At 37.7% G+C, this 18,527-nt stretch overlaps 1 protein-coding gene across 2 annotated transcripts in view; it reads left to right on the forward strand.

Annotated features, from left to right (window-relative positions):
• Nucleotides 1–18,527, forward strand: part of trappc9 (trafficking protein particle complex 9) — a 214,892-nt gene that overhangs the window by 24,416 nt on the left and 171,949 nt on the right. For both annotated transcript variants that reach the window (XM_023345160.1, XM_023345161.1), the window contains 3 exons: nucleotides 4,136–4,262; nucleotides 7,789–7,934; nucleotides 13,161–13,246. In XM_023345160.1, the coding sequence (XP_023200928.1) occupies nucleotides 4,136–4,262; nucleotides 7,789–7,934; nucleotides 13,161–13,246 (359 nt within the window). The remainder of the gene's footprint in view (nucleotides 1–4,135; nucleotides 4,263–7,788; nucleotides 7,935–13,160; nucleotides 13,247–18,527) is intronic.

Below are 18,527 nucleotides of genomic sequence, written 5' to 3' on the forward strand. Positions count from 1 at the left end.
GAGCACAGATTTCTGCTCTCATAGCTGGATGTCAGGTCATGTGCTTTGTCTGCAGCGTGTCCCGAATTATTGGATCTCATTTTCAGCTGAAATTCTGTTAGTGGAACAATAACAATCATTTACTTGACCTGCTTATCGGGCAATAATGCACACCACCGAGCAGCTCTGGCATATCGCGGCTCTCTAATCCTTCTGCTTGACTCATCGCTGTTCATAAAAATATCTATGTAGCAATAAGTCGCACACGTCCCACACTAATATCCCACTGAACCAAAAATATCCCACACCCAAAAATGTAAAACTTGTTTTGTGATGGCTAAATGTCTGTTTAATATGTATTAAACTTTTGTCGTTTCTTACGCGCTACGGAGATGAAAGCAAAGTTGTTTTCTTTTGTGTTTTTTCTTTTGTGGGGAATCTGATTCACGGCAACCTTTTACCCTGCCTTGAAGTGTTCCTCCTCCTGCTCCTGACGGTCGACACTCGCAGATGAGAGCCTTTCACTTGGAGAAAGATGTGGAGTGTTATACTGCACCCCTTCTCTCACGTACCTGTTAAGCTGTCTCTTTGCTTTTTCTGGACTGTGTGTTCCAGTTGTCAGCCTCATAACGAGCCGCACCGGGTTTATCTGGACAGCAAGCAAGCAAGAAGCACTGCTGGAACAAAAATCTATCACTTCGCTCTCCTTGATATATTTAATATATTAAGGAGCAAGCTCAACAGCTTGAGTGTAGTTTTACCCCTATGAGCAAATGCCTTCAACTTGATGGAGCAGTGTTGCTTTTGATGGCCAGTTTTTAATCAATCTTTTTTGGGCCAATCGTAAACTTCTGACCTTGAATTAGTGTTGCTGCGACATGTAGTTTTGATTACAGTATTTTCAGAGGTTACCACAGCTAACCGCGAATCATTAAAATCAGCCTGTTTTAATAGTTTAAACACCAAATATTCCTTAATATGCATTAACACGCACAGTGGAAACAGCATCTTAGCACTGAGGCAGAACTTAACATCTACAGTGTTCAATCGGCGCCAAGGAAAATAAATCATGCTCCTGGATCGGCTGCTTTGCAAATGTCAGCCAAAAGCGTGTTAATTAGCATTGTACCTGGGTGTTTCAGCTTCCCGAGCTGCATTTTCTTTTGAATATTTTAGGTTTGCGAATCAGCGACTAGGAGGGTTTTCAGTTAATAATGTGGAGTTACTTTCCTCAGACAAATCTGGAAGTACTGAACCGTGACTGGGCAGAGGCTCCGCTGTGCTTGCATAAGTGTGAATGAGCGAAAGCCTGGATAAAATAAAGAGGAAGACAACACCAAATGTTCTTTAACATGTAATCAAAATGCAATTTATTGGACACCCGCTACATTTATTCACTCTTAAAAGGGCTAACATCAAACACAAACTCATCACATCAGGTGCGTATGATTGCAAAGGGTTAGTCAGCATTTTCAAGGAGGTTTGCCCTATTTAAAGGTTATACATTTAGTCCTTAAGAACAAGGAAACATGAAGGCTAGATTAAAGGTATCCACAGAGAATGCTCTCTAGTCAAAATAGTCTGAATTTGAATTATTTGGACACCAGGACAGATGGCATATTTTGTATAAACCAATTGCAGCGTTCCAGGAGAAGAGCTGTGACTCTTATGTGTTCAGGCTGTTTTGCTGCAGCAGGACGTGTTCGGCTCACGATCAGATAATCTACCTTACATTTGACTGTTCATCAGAAAGTTCATGAGAAAAATGCACAGTGGCATAAGCTCCTAAAACATCTAAAAGCTAAAAATGTGAGAATTGAGAATATTTTTCCTCAGACCAACGTCAAAGACCTGCAGGTATCTACAAGAACTACCTACAGATTTTTGATTTAAATGGATTTAAATCAAAAATCCATTTGGAAATCACATTGGAACGTATGAAATTGAATCTGTCTATACGGTTAGATTGAAGTCACGTTTTTGTAAAGTGCCTCAAGATTATGTTTGATGTGGTGCTATATAAAACAATCTGTATTGATTTGAGAACATGATTACTTATAACATCAATTTTAACCAGTTATTCTCACTGTTAACCAAGTTGTATAAAGTAGTTTTTTTTAGCTCATTAATTTGATTAGTGTTTTAAGTTTTTCAAATGTGTTTACTATGCCTATCTTTTGATGACATGCATCTTTTACATGTAGTGAAAACCTTCCAGAAAGAGGTTTTCACTACAAAACCAGCCACTTTCTTAGTCTACTGGAGCAGATGGGTGATTTTAACCCACTCACCCCATCAGTGCTCCTTAAATGGTCTTAAAAAGTCTTACATTTATTTATCTAAGATTAAGCCCTTAAAATGTCTTGAATTCATATGGAAAATGTAAGTTAGTCTTAAATACGTGATTCACAGTTCTTAAATTTTATTATGGCAGGACTGTTTAATGTCATTTATTAATGATTTTTTCCCTCACTGGACTTCTCTATAAGGCAAAAGTTTGAGTTGAGTAGTGCACAGACATTTTCACTCACTGCATTCTGTGACTCAAGGCTGTTAAGGCTACTGGTAACAAGCAGCTAATACTTCCTAGCTAGCTAGCAAGCAAAGAAGCAAACTATCAGCAGCTAGCATATAGTTCTCTACCTAGAGATATGGCTACCTAGAGAGCCATATGAGAAGCACAAAGCTGTTGCCAAGAGCCACAAAAAGACCCCAGAAATTTCACAGTTTTGGTCCCCTGCATTTCTTTTATACATTTCTGTCGTGATATAGGTCTTAAATTTTATGATAATGGTCTTAAGGAGGTCTGAAAAAGTCTTACATTTGAGTTGGTGAAATCTGCATATACCCCGGCTATGTCACTTTATGGAAATTCTGTACTGGCTTCAGTCTTGATGACGTGTAGCCACAGCAGTCGTTTCCACGCAGTCTGGATCAATCACATCCTTGTTGGTATGAATGATGTCATTTACCTGTGGATTGTGCTGGGAAACAATGTGTTGTGTCATTCACGTCACCACTTCCTGGACACCCATCATAGCAAACAGTGGGACAGAGAAGCTCCTTTTTAAAGCAATATTTTGATTGTTTAATTAACTTTAATTGTTGCATCATTTTTTAAAATCCGAGATCTACTTACTGAAATTACCCTTTGACTCTTTACATTTGTTTAATTCTGAAACATTTGACTTAAATTGATAAGTAAATGATCAGAATGGTTTCTTTTCTGACCTATAATTGCTTCTGTGCATTTGCAGCAAGGTGTCAGCACTTTCTTAAAGAGTCTTACATTTGTATGTCTAAAATTAAGACATTAATATGTCTTAAATAGATGCGTTAATACATTAATCGCAGTTGTTTGCTGTTGTTAAGCATTAATTACTGCTAAAAATAAACAAAGAAAACAAGGCCGTGAATAAAAAACAAACAAACTTTGAGCTGGGATTACATTTCAAGTGTCTCTTCATCCATCTCTGACTGATTTTACTTTTTACCTTTATCTTTTCCCTTTCCTTTCCTTTTCTCCCTTCTCCCCGTTGTTTATTACCTTCTCCCTGAACTGGGGTTGTGCCTTCCAGGCCCCCAATTCATATTTTTTCCAAAGGATTTAGTGTCTCTGCTAGCAGCACTTGTATTTGTTTGCTTGAACCACTGTTCCTGTTGGCGAGAGATATAAAAACACTTCGATTTATCCTATTAGGTCATCTCTTGTGTGGAACAAACAGCTCATACATAATGCAGATGCATTTCTTTTTCTTATGAAAGGGCTGCAATTTCCAAATGTGCTCCTACAAACAATAGTAGTGCAGTGGTGTTTTTCTTTTTTTTTTTCAGTCTGTGACCTTTTCATTGATGGACGCGGTTAAACCCTGCACAACTAAAGCAAATTTTACAGCTGGTTGAGCAGTAATGTTCTCTCAAAAGGTATTGATGATACGATAAAATCTGGAGTTTCCCTCCGAGGTCGGCGCTCTCTTTGCTGAGAGTAGAATGCCTTACCCATCATCAACCTCCCATTCGTTTCTACCGCAAAAGAAGCAGAGTCCTCTCTGGTTTCCCGGGTCAATTTTAAAGATGTTTGTGTTGTAGTCGTCGTGCCAGATGGGTCAGGGTTCTGGCCGGGGTCGCTGATTTTTGTGTCGTTTGTACTTTACAGAAAAGAAAGAGGTGACCCAGAGTCTGGAGAACTACACCTCCAAGTGTCCAGGTGGGATGGAGGTCATCACTCTCTCTGATGGACTCAAGCTCCCTCCGGTTCCCTTCACTAAGCTCCCAATGGTCCGGTAAGACTGTCAAAAGCACATTTTTCTAATTGGCACCTCTGCTAAAGATGTCTAAAAAAAACCCTTCAATTAAAATCATTTTTTGTTGAAGCAGCATTAAAATATTTGAAAAAGCCTTTAATTTGGATGTTGAACAAACAATTGTCTAATAATCCATTTAAAATAAAGTTTTCAATAATTTTACTGAACTCTGATCCGGAACCACACAGCATTCTGGGGGATGTAGGCAGAGGAGATGCTTTAGTTGCTCAACCTCCCAGAAAGATTGGTGGCATCAATTAACTATGTCAGTCTTTGGTTATCTAGCAACAACCTGTTGAGTATATTGCACAGCAGCAGTTTCAAATTTTGTGCCTCAAAGCTGCTTAAAAGTAAGAAACAACAGTGTGAAGAGAGAGGAGAAAATGTAGTTTGGTAGTATTCCAGATATTTAAAAGAAAACACTAATCAGTAAATATCAGTTTCTACTGATGTGAAACCATTATATTGTTATATGTTTTTCTAAGTGTAACTAAAAACTTTAACTAAACCAGCACTGTCCAAAGTGCAGCCGGGGGCCATTTGTTGTCGGGGGGGCCGAAATGCAATCAGTTCAACTACAATTCAGCCAATCTGGCTTACTAGCATACATGCTAGGTGCAGATAAATTGGGACAAAACTATTACAAATTAAAATCTACTTAAATATATTAAAAAATGTTAAATACAACAAAGTATTCATCTGTTAATACAGAAAATCTGATTTGCTTAATTAAAATATTGCATGCTCATAATTTTAGTAGGTAATTGGGGCCTGCCATAGCAATGCATAGGCGAGCATGGGAATGCTTTGCAAGGTAATTCAATGGAGAAATTGAAATGCCTTGCAATGCATACAGTCTGAAAACTGCATTGCATACAGTTTTCAGAGAGGACTAATTACCAAAGCAATAGAACACTAAGGAGAGCAGAGATGTAGAGAACTACAGAGATGGTGGAACACTCAGTTAGTACAGACGAGGGCTGAGCAGAAGTTTAGAGCTACAGTGACGCCACCGTGACGGAACATTTAATACAGATAAGATGGCAGAAGAGGAAAAAAGAAAGTTCCCTATGACTCATGAAACTTGTTGCTCCTTAGCAGACAATAACTTTGGGCTGTCAAAATAAGAGCATTACATTGTTAAACTGTTGCTAAGAGATGAGCGCATTTTCTGATAAACCAAGTACCATGAAGTAAACATCTGATTTTTACTTTTGCAAAATTTACCAATTGTAAATTTCTTGTCTAAGCATATAAGCAGTATTTCAAAAGAACTATATTGTTTTAATAAAAATAATATTACTTGTTATTAATTTGGTGTTAAGAGATGAGTGTTTTTTCATTCTTTGGTAACGAACTGCCACGAAGTCTAAATCAGATTTTTACTTTTGTGTTGAATTTCTGTTTTATAGTATATTTACCACCAATGACCAAATAAAAAAGAAAACATTTTAAATTTTCTGTAAAATTCACCAACATGACAATTCTTAAGCATTGTAAGATAAGTATAAGTATAGTATTTCAAATTGTTTTTTGAACAATAACAATATTTGTTGTTGCTAAGAGATGAGAGCGTTTTCTGGTAACTAAGGGCCAAAATGTAAACGTTAGATATTTAGTTTTGCAAAATTTACCAACTCTAAATTTGTTGTGTCTAAACCGATAAGCAGTATTTCAAAAGAACTTATGTTTTATAAACAATAATATTACTTATTAATTTGGTGTTAAGAGATAAGTGTTTTTTTCTGGTAACAAACTGCCACGTAGTATAAATCAGATTTTTACTTTTGTGTTCAATATCTGTGTACCTTCAATGACAAAAAAACATTTTCACTTTTCTCCAAAATTCACCAACTGCACAATTCTTAAGTAGAATAAGATAAGTAGTATTTAAAAAGAGCAGAGGAAATCTTATATTTTTTGAACAATAACAATATTTGTTGTTTATCTGTTGCTAAGAGATGAGCGTGTTTTCTGGTAGCCAAGTGCCACAAAGTAAACATCTGATTTTTACTTTAGCAATAGTAAAAATCAGAAGGCAGTGCATTAACATTAGTACTAGCATTAGCATGGCCTTTTCCCTAAAATGAGCTTTTGAGCTATTTTTTTCATTTATTGGCCATGTTTAGCACACTGAATGGAGGAAGTCAATGTAAGACAACATGCTAGTTATACCCCTCTCCACTAGCATTTTGGCTAATTTTAGCTTATACCCTAATTTTAACATACTGAATGGAGCAGGTCCATGTTATTTAACATGCTTGCGACTCTCCGCATGCTATTGAGTACATTTAGCTTACGTTGGCATGCTAATTTTTAGCATCAGAATGCTAGGTTCCAACCAACGGGTACACTTTGGTAGGCCCTGTTTAAATTTCTTCAGAAATTTTCTAGTTTATTATTTATTTAATCATATATTTTTTTGTCCTCCAAACACTTTTGACTTGACGATTTTGGTTTATGTGACAGTAAGTTTGGATATTATAAGTGCCACGTATTCCATATACTTTATCCTTTCAGAGTTTCTAGGGACTTTGAGAGGGGCCATAAAAACCATAAAACCCTTTTTTTTGTTCTACCAATCCAACTATCACTTTAACTGTGCCATCACCAAAATGTTTCAAATTTTTCCTGCTTTACCCTGCTTTACTCACTTTTAAATTGCTGTAGTATTTCTTCATTGTTGGCTGCCATACAGATCAGCAGCCCTGGAACACTTCACTAAAGACAGGGGCTGTAATGTGATGTGCTTTGTTGTCACCTGACACTTTTATTACCAAAAGGCGTTCCCAGATCTCCACATCTGAAGTACTTCTTATAACATGGGCTGCTTGCCATGGTCATCATTCTTCTGCTTGAGTGCCAGTGCTTCTGTTGGCTGGCGCACTGGAAGTCAGGCTGTTCATGGCAGAAAGGAGCAGACTAACTAGACTCAGTTGCCCAATTTTAATTCTACAAAGAAACATAAAAATCTGAATGTTTACGGCCCATCTGACTGAAAATCTGCAACATAACTCATCAAAGTTTTTTTTCCCCAAAAACTAGACTCTGACATCTGCAATAAGCCGTGATGGACAGAACCTGCATGCAGAGTTTTAAGTTTTAAGCCTTCCAGGAAGTAGTTAATGTGGGAGGAAGCTGGAAAACAACCCAGTTAAGCAGAAGTAATGAGATAATTAAAGGCTGATGTGATTATACATTACTTTGAGTTTTTTTTAAGTCCATTGTTTGTGGAAGTTTTGGGTAAACACTGTTTAAAAGTTGCCTGTGTCTTGGTGTTTTATTGCTTGCTGATTTTGTAACCTTTCCCAGAAAGCCCAACCATAAATCTCAACCTTTGTTCTGTAATATTCATGAATATTCAGCAATGTGATCAGAATTTTATGCAACCCAAGCAAATTCAAACTAACTTCCTGTGAATAGTAACCCAAAGTTTAGCTCAGTTCACCACCCCTTACTTTAGCTTAAATGCAAAGCTAAATCATATTTCTGTGCTTCCACCCAGATCGGTTAAGCTGCTCAATCTGCCTACCAGTCTACGGCCCCACAAAGTGAAAGGCCTCCTGGGACAGAGTGTGTCCACCGCCAGTCCCTTCATCTACTCGCCCATAATCATGCACAACAGAGGAGAGGAGCGCTGCAAGAAGATAGGTGAGTCCAAACAAGGTCAACGGAGTCCACGGTTGTTTATCTTTTCTAGTTCAAACTAACGTTTAAGTTCTGACCCTTTTTGACATCAGTTATGAAAATAAACGTAATCTTACCTCATTGACTTCTATAGATCACATCTGTAAGATAGAGAAAATAATAATAATAATAAAAAATCATTTATTTCTATTTACATTTACATTCAAAAATGATCCGTATTCTTCAAAATGAGTCCAGATTAATTTAGAAATGGTAAAATAGCCCTTTAATTTAAACACCAAACAAGAATAATCTATTCTGAAGCGACATTTAATAGTTTTAAGTCATTGGTCAAATTTTCTGAGCTTAGACTGCGACAATGCATATATAAAAGCAACAGAAACCTTGTGTCGTCACTGGAAGGTTTTTAAAATATCTTTACAAGTCACCACTCATATCCAAAATCCACCTGTTGGGACAAAAAACAGTAAATAATCAGTTGAATAAAGATTTAGTGAGTTAGGCGGCCAAGTCAACATCTCTGTGTCAGACATTTTTAATTGAAATAATCTTTTAGCTTTTCATTAACTTTTACAATCTTTGTACATCATCTACCCTCTGTCCCCAAACCCCAGTGTACTGCTATCATCAGTGCTCGTATGTATTTAGGCCCGAGCAGCAAAGCGCTGCGAAGGCCTATTGTTTTTTTGTATTCTAATTGCAATATAAAAACATGAATCAGTTTGTTGGCTGGAAGATTAGATTGGTGCCTGCTGCGATTTCAACACACCATTTAAAACCAAGAGAAAAATCTTCTACAGCAGCAAAAACAAGAAAAGCAAACTCATTTAGCCTAAAATAAAGGGATTACACCTGCTGTGTGACTGTATGGTTTAACATGTTCACACAAACCACTTAGGAACCAATCTGCTCACAAGTGTTTCTATAGTCGACTTGATTAACTGCTAATAATTCCAAAAACATAACCCGGATCAGCCTTAATGTTTCATAGCCTCTGGAGCTGCTTTTCATTTGACGAAAAGCAGCTGAGAAGAAATTAATTTTTTTTAGTGACTGTGGTGATTGAGTAATCTGGTGAGGCAACTGGCAGCTTCTGAAGTCTTTAAACAGGTGACTCAGACTCATGCAACTCTTCCGTATCTATAACACGTAACCGGCAGTAAAGCTTCATAGCTTCACACTAATAATTTTTCCTCTTTTATTGGTTCGGTTTGGTAACTTTGGTCCGTCAGTACAGGAACGATCTGTTGTTCTTCTTTAAGTCACAGAATGAGTCAGATTGATGCGCAGCCATAAAACAGGAGATTTTTTTCTCTGTAATTGCTCTGAGACTGCTTTAAGAACTGTGTACATCGAGCCGTTTACTCTGACCTGGATGAGAGTCTATCTATTACAGAGCTGATCGGGCACACAGGGACGTGCCTTTTACTTTATGTGCCCTTTGAGTGTTTGGACGGATATATATATAATATATACAGTATGTTTGGCTTTCTGCTCTGCTTGAAACGCAGGAACAACTATTAGTTCAAAGTGGTGACTTTTATTTTTATGGTCACTTAGTGCTGTTTATATCTGTAATAACTTTGCAGTGTCCCTTAATTTTAGTAGCACTAAGCATGGCAGTGATGCTACATACATTATTTGTCTTGATGAAAATGACTGTGGTCATAGACGGGGATTTGTGAGGCTAAATTTCTCTGTTTGTGTTGCTTTGCTCTCAAAGCTGTCAGAAACACATGAACTCTAATCCTCAGGACCTGCAGTGAATTTGCTGACTTCTTAACTGAGAAAATCTTGAAAATTTGGTTACTAGCTTGCACATCAATGTTCAGTCCAGTTCCGGTGTTGAATCTGGAGAAAATTGCACGATTCTACCAACTCGTCCACAAAGACTTCAAAGAAATTATAAATCAATTATTCTCACACCCTTGCTTTCTTCATATCTTGGCCACAACTTTCTTCAAGAAAGTTTAGCCTGTTGTTGCATCTGATCGGATCGAAATTGTAAACTCATCCCTGTTATCAGGTGTTTTTTTCCCCCCGGCTTTAAAAACGGTAGTTATCAAACCACTGCTGAAAAGGCAATCTGGACATGTTGGTGTTGGAAAATTACAGGTCAATCTCCAACCTCCCATTCATCAGCTAAGTGACTGAAAAAGGCTGTGTTTCAATAGATAAATAGCTTCTTAACAATGACCAGTGATGGTGTCTTTCAGCCGGGTTTCCGTGCTCACCGTAAGTACTGAGACTGCCCTCGTCAATGACATCACATGAATACAGACTGTGGAAGAAGCACAGGTTCTGTTGGACCTTAGTGCAGCATTTCATACTGTTCACTATGACATATTGTTGGAGTGATTGGTTCGACTGGTTCGAGTTGGTAACTTCTCATTGGAGCGGACAAAAATCACCTCCAAGGTTCCATCCTGGGGCTCTTTGCTATTTAATATCTAAATGCTCCCAGTAGCTCAGATTACTGCAAATAATAACTTGAAGTTGCCATAGTTGTGCAGATGATACACAGCTCTACATTATGTTGTCACCCAACACATTCTCACTCCCAACTCGTCATATATTGACGAGTTAGGACAATTTCTGACCATGCGTCACATATTGACGCGAAGGGTATCCCCTTCGCGTCAAAAGTTGACGACTTGGGCAGGGTCCTTCAGGGTCACATGTTGACGATTTGGGCAGGTCACATGTTTTACGTGGATTTTTCACGCGAAGGGTTCTCGTAACCGCTGCCGAACCTTCAAAACCCAACGATTTGGTTAGGTTTAGGGCAAAAATTACGGTAAGGCATAGTGTAAAACACCTCGCGTCACATATTGACGCGAAAGGGGTACCCTGCGCGTCAATATGTGACGAGGACGGACCGTCCCATGCGTCAATATATGACGAGTTGGGAGTGAGAATGGGTTGTGTCACCAGGTATGTTCAACATAATGTTCTATGCATTGAGTAGATGCTTAGAACAAATCAGTGTGTGGATGTGCCAACTTTATTTAGCTAAACAGAAACAAAACAAAATTTATTGACTTTGGACCGAAAGAAGAACCATCCAGAGTCGGCACACAACTTTAGTTGTTACAACTAGAATCTCAGATCGGAACCTTGAGAGACACATAAAGACAGTTACAAAATTGGTCTTTTATCATCTGAATAATGTTTCTGGGATTACTATCTTTTATCAAACTGATGACACAGGCTTCAAAGAACCAGACTCAAACATGGACGAGCAGCATTCAGCTTCTATGCACCACAAATCTGGAACAAGCTTCCAGAAAACTACAAAACAGCTGAAAAACCAATTTCCTTTAAATAAAGTTTTACAACCCATTTGTTTAGAGCTGCCCTTGATTAATAAAAACTGGAACATCATTAGTTGTAGTTTTTACAGTTAATGATGCAGTTATACCACTGAAACATAATGTTTTCTCTGATGTTTATATCATGTAAGGTACTTCGTATTGCCTTGTTTTTTGACATATTATTCAAATTGTCTTGCCTTACCTTGGCATGAATATGTGCTTGAAAAGTCAGTGTGACATTTCTGATATTTGTAACAAATATTTTGCTTTGATTGTTAGGTTTTAATCTTTTATTCTGAATTGGAGAACAATTTAAACAATTTTTAGATTCTGCAGATTTTTATTGGAGTTCCATTATTCCATTTTAGGAATGATGGAACTCCAATAAATAAATAGTCTTGTACATCTGTAAATAAATATTTATATCTCTGGATAGATGCAAACTATATCTTGTTGCTTGTACTTGTGACAGTGCAATGACAATAAAGTTGAATTCTATTCTATTCCATTTTCCAATCTCCAATGTAAGAATGTCAGTTACATTGAAATCTCCGACTGTCATAAATACACAGTGCATTTTTTGGCCATTTGCAAAATGTGCTGAATATTTTTTTCAAATCTTTCCAACTTAAATTTGTCATGACTCTATAGAGTCAGCCAGGCCCAAGCGCTGGCGTTTTGGTTTGTTTAATAGATATTTGTCGTGTTGTGGAGCCGCTTCATTTTCCACGCATGGATTTTGCGTCGGTCTCTGCGCCCTGTGTGCGTAAATGATTTATTATTGAGATGGGCACATTAATACTGCTGATAGTTTTACAGAACATTTCTCTGCAGGGTCCAGTAGCTTCAGTAAACACCCCCCACTTCACTCTCTCACCATAAACATCATTTTAAGATCGTGTTAGAGGCTCTTTGACAAAATGATTCGCTCTTTAAGGAATCCCAATCAAACAGCCATGATGGATGGCTACCATTATCGCTCTCTGTGAGGATGTTTCATGAAGCTGAAGTCTTTTGAAGATTACTCCTGAATATTAGGTCTAACTTGGAGAGTTATGATGCACAAATGAGATGCCAACAAAGTATTTTTATAGTTTTTTTTTTTGGTGCATTTCACACTTAATTGGCCAGCTGCTAGAGCATGCCTGCAAGCTAGACCTGCGGTAATATGGAGCTTTCCAGACAGTCATATTATAGATATCTTTCTTTAAACTGGCCTAATTTCCCTGGGGCCATGGCTGCAGCTTGCCCTCCATAAATCCCCTTCCCTTCCAGGGTTCGAGATGGTATTTTTTTTAGGCCCTCTCTGCAAGTCTGATTACTGCGAACGGAGCGTCCAACTGTACGAGAATGTGGAACATTTAGAAATGGAGGAAAACCTACAGCGGGGCTTAATATCTTCTCCGTACAACAGAAGTTTTCAATTTACCTTCAAAAAATTGCAAATACAATACCGTCGAACGGTGCTTCCTTGGGTTTCTTTTTTTTTTTCATTGTAAATGAAAATCAGTATAGTTTTACCCTGTTGCAATTTACCTTTTTCAAACAGAACTAATAATTGAATGCAAAACCTCCTCGTTTAACTCAACACGTTTAGTAGAAACCACGAGTAGAGGTATGCTGCAGTTAAACTACTTCTAAAAGTTTCTTTTTCAAAAAGTTACCAAAGTCATTGTAACTGAGTAAATGTAACTAAAGAAGACTTGATGCTTTTGGTTGGTCTGTTTGTTCTGAAGCAAAAAAAAAAAATTAAAAATAGAAATCTGTATAAAATCATACAATGGTGATCATTAAAACTGAAAACTGCTTCATCCCTATAACAAACAGTCATAAGAGCAACATAAGCTGAAATACTGACACATTTGTTCTACGTTTTAAAAAAGTTGAGACTGTTTTGTTTCGTTTCTATTCCTAGATTTCCAGTGGGTTCAAGGAGACGTTTGTGAAGTTCAGCTGATGGTGTACAACCCGATGCCCTACGAGCTTCGTGTGGAGAACATGGTATATAAAAGCAGAAAACAAACACACTGCATATACCATTACACCTACTGTATATTAGCCTATATTATGATTTATAAAAACAAACACAACACAAACTACAAAACCCTTTTATGTTCAGAGCACTTTGAACATCTCAGATTGTGTCAAATGCCAAAGAAAAGAGATGGCTCTTAAGAATGGATTTAAAATCAGAAAGTTCAGGGGTCAGTGTAATGTCCAGGGAAGGTCATTCCAGAGCTTGGGAGCAGCTACAGAAAAACTGCGGTCATCATGGGACATGTTATGTTTCTAATTCTGCTCTAACGTGAACCACCTCATGTTTGGCTGCCTTTCATCAGCTGGCTAACACTGTTGTGTGCTAACCACTGATTTGTTAATTTGAAGTGTTTATTTATACCTTTAGGTGTCTTTGCTCCTCAGTTAGCACTTTGTAGAACCTACTTCACTGCAAAAACACTAAATCTTACAAAGCAATTTTGGTCCAGCTTCTAGTGCAAATGTCTTACTACACTTGAAAAGAGACAAAGCGAACTTACATGTGACTTTTCAGCAAGATATAGGAGCTTGTTTTAACTCAATAATTACTTATTGTGACATAAACCAACTTCGATATGGAAAACCACCTCATTGTATTGTTCTTTAAATCAAAAAATGCGTGTTTGACGTGTTTCCTTTAAGCAAATCTATTTTTCGAAATATGAAATTCTGCAGTTGTATGGACAATGGAAACGCAGCTAATGTGGTGAGTTGAACATAGAAATTGGTTTCAGTGACTCCTGATTGCTTGGCTAGTTCTGTATAAATTTCTCTTTATAAATGTCAGATATTTTAGCCTTCTGACACCAAGAAAGCATCTCGTGCAAACAAAGCACGTCATTCAAAAACATTACATTCATCATTTCATGCATTTTCCAGTTTGGAAAGATAGAATTCATGTTGTGTGAAAAAGGCAGGGTCACTCTATTTCATTTGAAGACCAAAACAGAGGTGTAAAAGACCCACGAGACATCAGGGAGTCTAGTTTAATCAATTCTGAAAGCTGCTTGGCGACAGCAGCTGTTTGAGCCCCGAACATTTTGTTGTTATTAAAGGAGCTCAAGCCGAGGTGCAAACCAACACCTCAGTGACATCTATTTTTCATTAACACACTCCGTTACACCCGTACCGCTGCTTTGGAAAAGTAGACGCAAGGGCAAGGCCACTGTTTGGTTTGCGTTTGCAAAAGATTAGACAGTAATTCTTTTCTTTACCGCTGCGTCTGTTTACACATGCAGTGATGTAAAGCCTGACCGGAGAAAGGGTCTATCTGTCCGATATCCGTCACACGGAACCGTCCACAGTGTAATACTTGTCAAAAGTGTTGGTTCTTCAATTTTTGGGAAAGTAGAGAACAAATGACTGAATGAAGTTTCAACTCATCTCAGCAGCTGTCTCAGTTGATCCAAAAGAAAATTGGACTTGTCTTGTTGGCTGATTCATCCCTCCTGATTCATCTGATAATATCATAAGTAAAGTCAAGTTTATCTGCATGGCACATTTCAGCAACAAGGTGGTTCAAAGTGCTTTACATCAAGAAAACATCACACAATAACCAAATTATGAAGCAAGCAATAAACTTGCTTGCTTGCAATTGCAAGCAATAAACTTGTTTTTGACATAGTGCACACTATGTCAAAAACATAGTGTGCACTTTTTCACTTTTGATATCAATATAGATATCTAAGTTTTATTATCGGCCAATACCAATAAAATACAGAAAAACAGTATTGAATTGACTTAAAGTGCATCTTTTTTAAAGAAAAAAATTATTTTGATAGCTCTGCGTCAATAAAGCGCAACATATAAAAATAACATAACTTTAATTTGTTCAGTCAGTGCAATTAGAAGCAGAACAGCCAGTGTAAAACAAAATAATAAAGAAACTGAGACTGATGAAATCTGTAGGTTGACTACTTTGGTTAAATGTAAAATTAAACTCCAACAAATCTTCTTTTAAATGGTCCAGAAAGAGCAACTAGGAACTCTAAATATAATGTAAAATAAATAATAAAGCATGACTTCACTCAGAGCACAAAGCATAGAATTAGACTGAATAGATCTGCCCTTATAGGTTGGGTACATTGTTACCGATACCAAATATAGAATTTTTGTCAACATTGATAATGATACAGATATTAATATCAGATTGGTGCAGCTCTAATACACAGCAAGTAAATGTTCCAGTTACTACTAATCAAAAACAACTTTAAACAAGTGGACTTTCAGTCTTGATTTAAAGGAACTCAACATTTCAGCACCTTTGCAGTTTTCTGGAATTTTGTTCCATATTAGTGACTGCTTGGTTTGGTTCTGGTTCTGGGGGTACAGTCAGAAGTCAGAAACAGTTTAATCAGACTGCAGTGCTATCAAAAAAACTTTTAATAAAATGAATACATTATATCTGTGTGAAGAGTCAGCAATGACAATGTTCGTCCCTTTTTTCAGTTTAGTTCCTCATACTTGATGCTATTCTGATATTTTCAGACATTACAAAGAGCTCTTTCCAGTATATTAATGTCCACTCAAGCACACATTGCATTTCTGCAGGAAGCTCTTGCTTATTTTTCTGTAAGTTGGACCAAGCTAATGGCCATGGTAAGGCTGTAATGACATAACCATCAATTCCTCCCACTGAGCAGTGAATTGATCAGATTACAGAAGCAGGCCGAAGCCCTTTACATTTCCATGGCAGCCGGGATCCTCAGGTGGTCTTGTAGAGTCCTGCATGCAGAGACAAATAGGTTTATGTAAGCCATCTAGAGCTAATTTGCAACTGGTGGAAGACTGCATCAACCAACTCAGCAAAACACAAGGTTACAAACACACACACATACACGCCCGCACACACCCCCACACACACCTACTCCCCAACACGGGCACACACACCCCTGCTCACACCCACCCACCCCTGCACACGCACACACACACACACACACAATATTCCCTTCCATCATGTCTCGCCAAGGTGACCGCTCAGTTTGACAAAACAGACCCCCATTTTCAGTCACCACACGACTTCACCTCTAATACCAAGCTCAGCTTTATAGATTTTTGTTTAAGTGCTTCTTTTTATTTATTTTTTTTACTACAGTACAGCCTCTTTAACTTTCAATTTTGGGGCCACCGTAAGCGACTTTGACCCATTCAGAAGCAACCCAACGCTACGCTCTTAGAAAGACAAGTCATTTGTACTTCCTCCTACTTTGTGTACTCAACTTAGTCTGGCCAGGACATTTGCAGAAAGGATGGATTTTCTCTGCTTTTAAAAGAAAGTGGGAAATTATGCATTTCCATTTAAATAAAAGACTTTGTTATATGGGAAATGCAAATACAAAAGACAGTGCACAGTCCTTCTGCACTACTTAACTTCAAGTCTTTTGGTGTAGTCGCTGCAAAAAGACAAGTCGCTATTGGTGCGCACACTTACGCCAATGTGTTCATATTGGAGCTAAATTTTTGATTAGCGCTGTTGCTAACCGTGAAAACCTCTAGCGCATTTAGCCTCCCCTAAATTTTTCTTTTTAAGATAAATTCTAAAGTCAGAATGATTTAAAAAAAAAAACTTAAGGTATTTTATTGCATAAAGTGAAAGGGCTTGTGTTGATCTGCGCGTCTCATTCTTCACTTGCTATTGGATTGAGACGCAAAAATGGAGTTGGATGGACTAGAAAAGGATTTACTTTGAGAAACATTTTCAGCTGAGAGTAGAGTGAGATAATGACCGAAATTGTTGTGTGACTGGTCTGAGTTTTGTGGGTGTGTTTGTTTTTGTGGAAAACAGCCCGAACTACTTAGCTTTCAAGAAGCTGTTATTTTAGCCGAAGAGTAGAATAGATTGATTTGAGGAAGCAGGCACTGTTGGACCAAAACACTGAACTTCTGATAACATGGAAAGCAAAATGAGATGCTGCAGCTCGTCATTCTTTCCTCCTTCTCCTCCGAAAGTGTGAACTCATAATAGTAGTTCCTCTTTCCACTTAAGGATAGAGAAAATACAAGATGACTGTCTAGGAATCTGCTGCCAAACCTGCAGAAAGAGAGAAAAACAGAACCTAGACAAGCACATGCCTACATGACAACAACAATGTCACTAAAAATTTATTTAGTGGCAAATGTAGCCCAAACAATGTATCTGTACATTATTCCATACCTAAGTGAATAATTTTCACTTAATTGACTTGGAACAGCAATTTTGTCAGTCAAAATGTCACATTAGCTACTGTTAAGTATTAGGTTTTTATCTCTATAAATAAGAAAAGTCTTTAATCAAAAACATTTGGCTCACATTGTTTCTATTTGGACTTTGGCAACCCTGTGCTACAACTTTGTAAACATGTTGTCAACCGTAGGTTTATGAATTGCGATTGTCATTTTGCAAAAACTTTGATTAACAGTGTCTTCTCCATTTTGAGAAGCCGTTTCTTTTATGTCTTCAATTCTCTTCATTGCCCATTAGCTCTGGCCAGGCGGACAGTTATGAGCAAAGAAAAAGAAATAATAACCCCAGATAGTAATTACGCCATTATCACGGCACCACTTGAGGGAAAACAAAAGGTTAACTGTGTATAGTCAAAAAGGACCAAACAAAACCATTTTCTCTGCACATGCTTTAGCCATTATTGCTGTTAAAACAAGGCAATTAACCTTTTCAAGTCCAAACGAAAGAGAAGCATCTCCAATATGTCGACGCTGAGATTTGAGCTGTTTAAGAGAAGCACACTACGTCCTGATGTGAAGGCAAGGTGTGCTTAAATCACACCGAGGGCACCTTACAGGCTCAGCCCTTGGACAGCTTTCTCTCCAGTGAGGTAGTGTCTGCAGTAAGGGATTGATGTAGTCGTTACATCACCTCTGTCTGCCTTGTTGCACACAGCTGAGTGTTTGTGGAATGTAAATACAGCACAGTTATTCTGAGAGTGTCATTACAGATTTATTACGGCTTCGACGGGCGCCGCATTTCTGATATCTGAGTTTACTACACATTTTGTTTGGAAGAAATGGGGAGGAAAAAAATAAACGAACCCCAGAAAACTTACAAAGTTGCTATTCTTGTCACGATTACAAATTTTGCTGGACGATAAATTGTCCACAGACGTTATCGCGATAAACGATAATATTGTTATCTGAGAATGTTTTTGAGTAATGGCATCATAATAATGCAAGAACACACTCTCAAAGATCAACTCTAAATTCTAATGAACATTTAACACTGGAACAGGAAGGCATTTTAAACATCTAAAAT

The sequence above is a fragment of the Xiphophorus maculatus genome, chromosome 13 (genome assembly GCF_002775205.1).
Source record: "Xiphophorus maculatus strain JP 163 A chromosome 13, X_maculatus-5.0-male, whole genome shotgun sequence".
Taxonomy (NCBI): domain Eukaryota; kingdom Metazoa; phylum Chordata; class Actinopteri; order Cyprinodontiformes; family Poeciliidae; genus Xiphophorus; species Xiphophorus maculatus.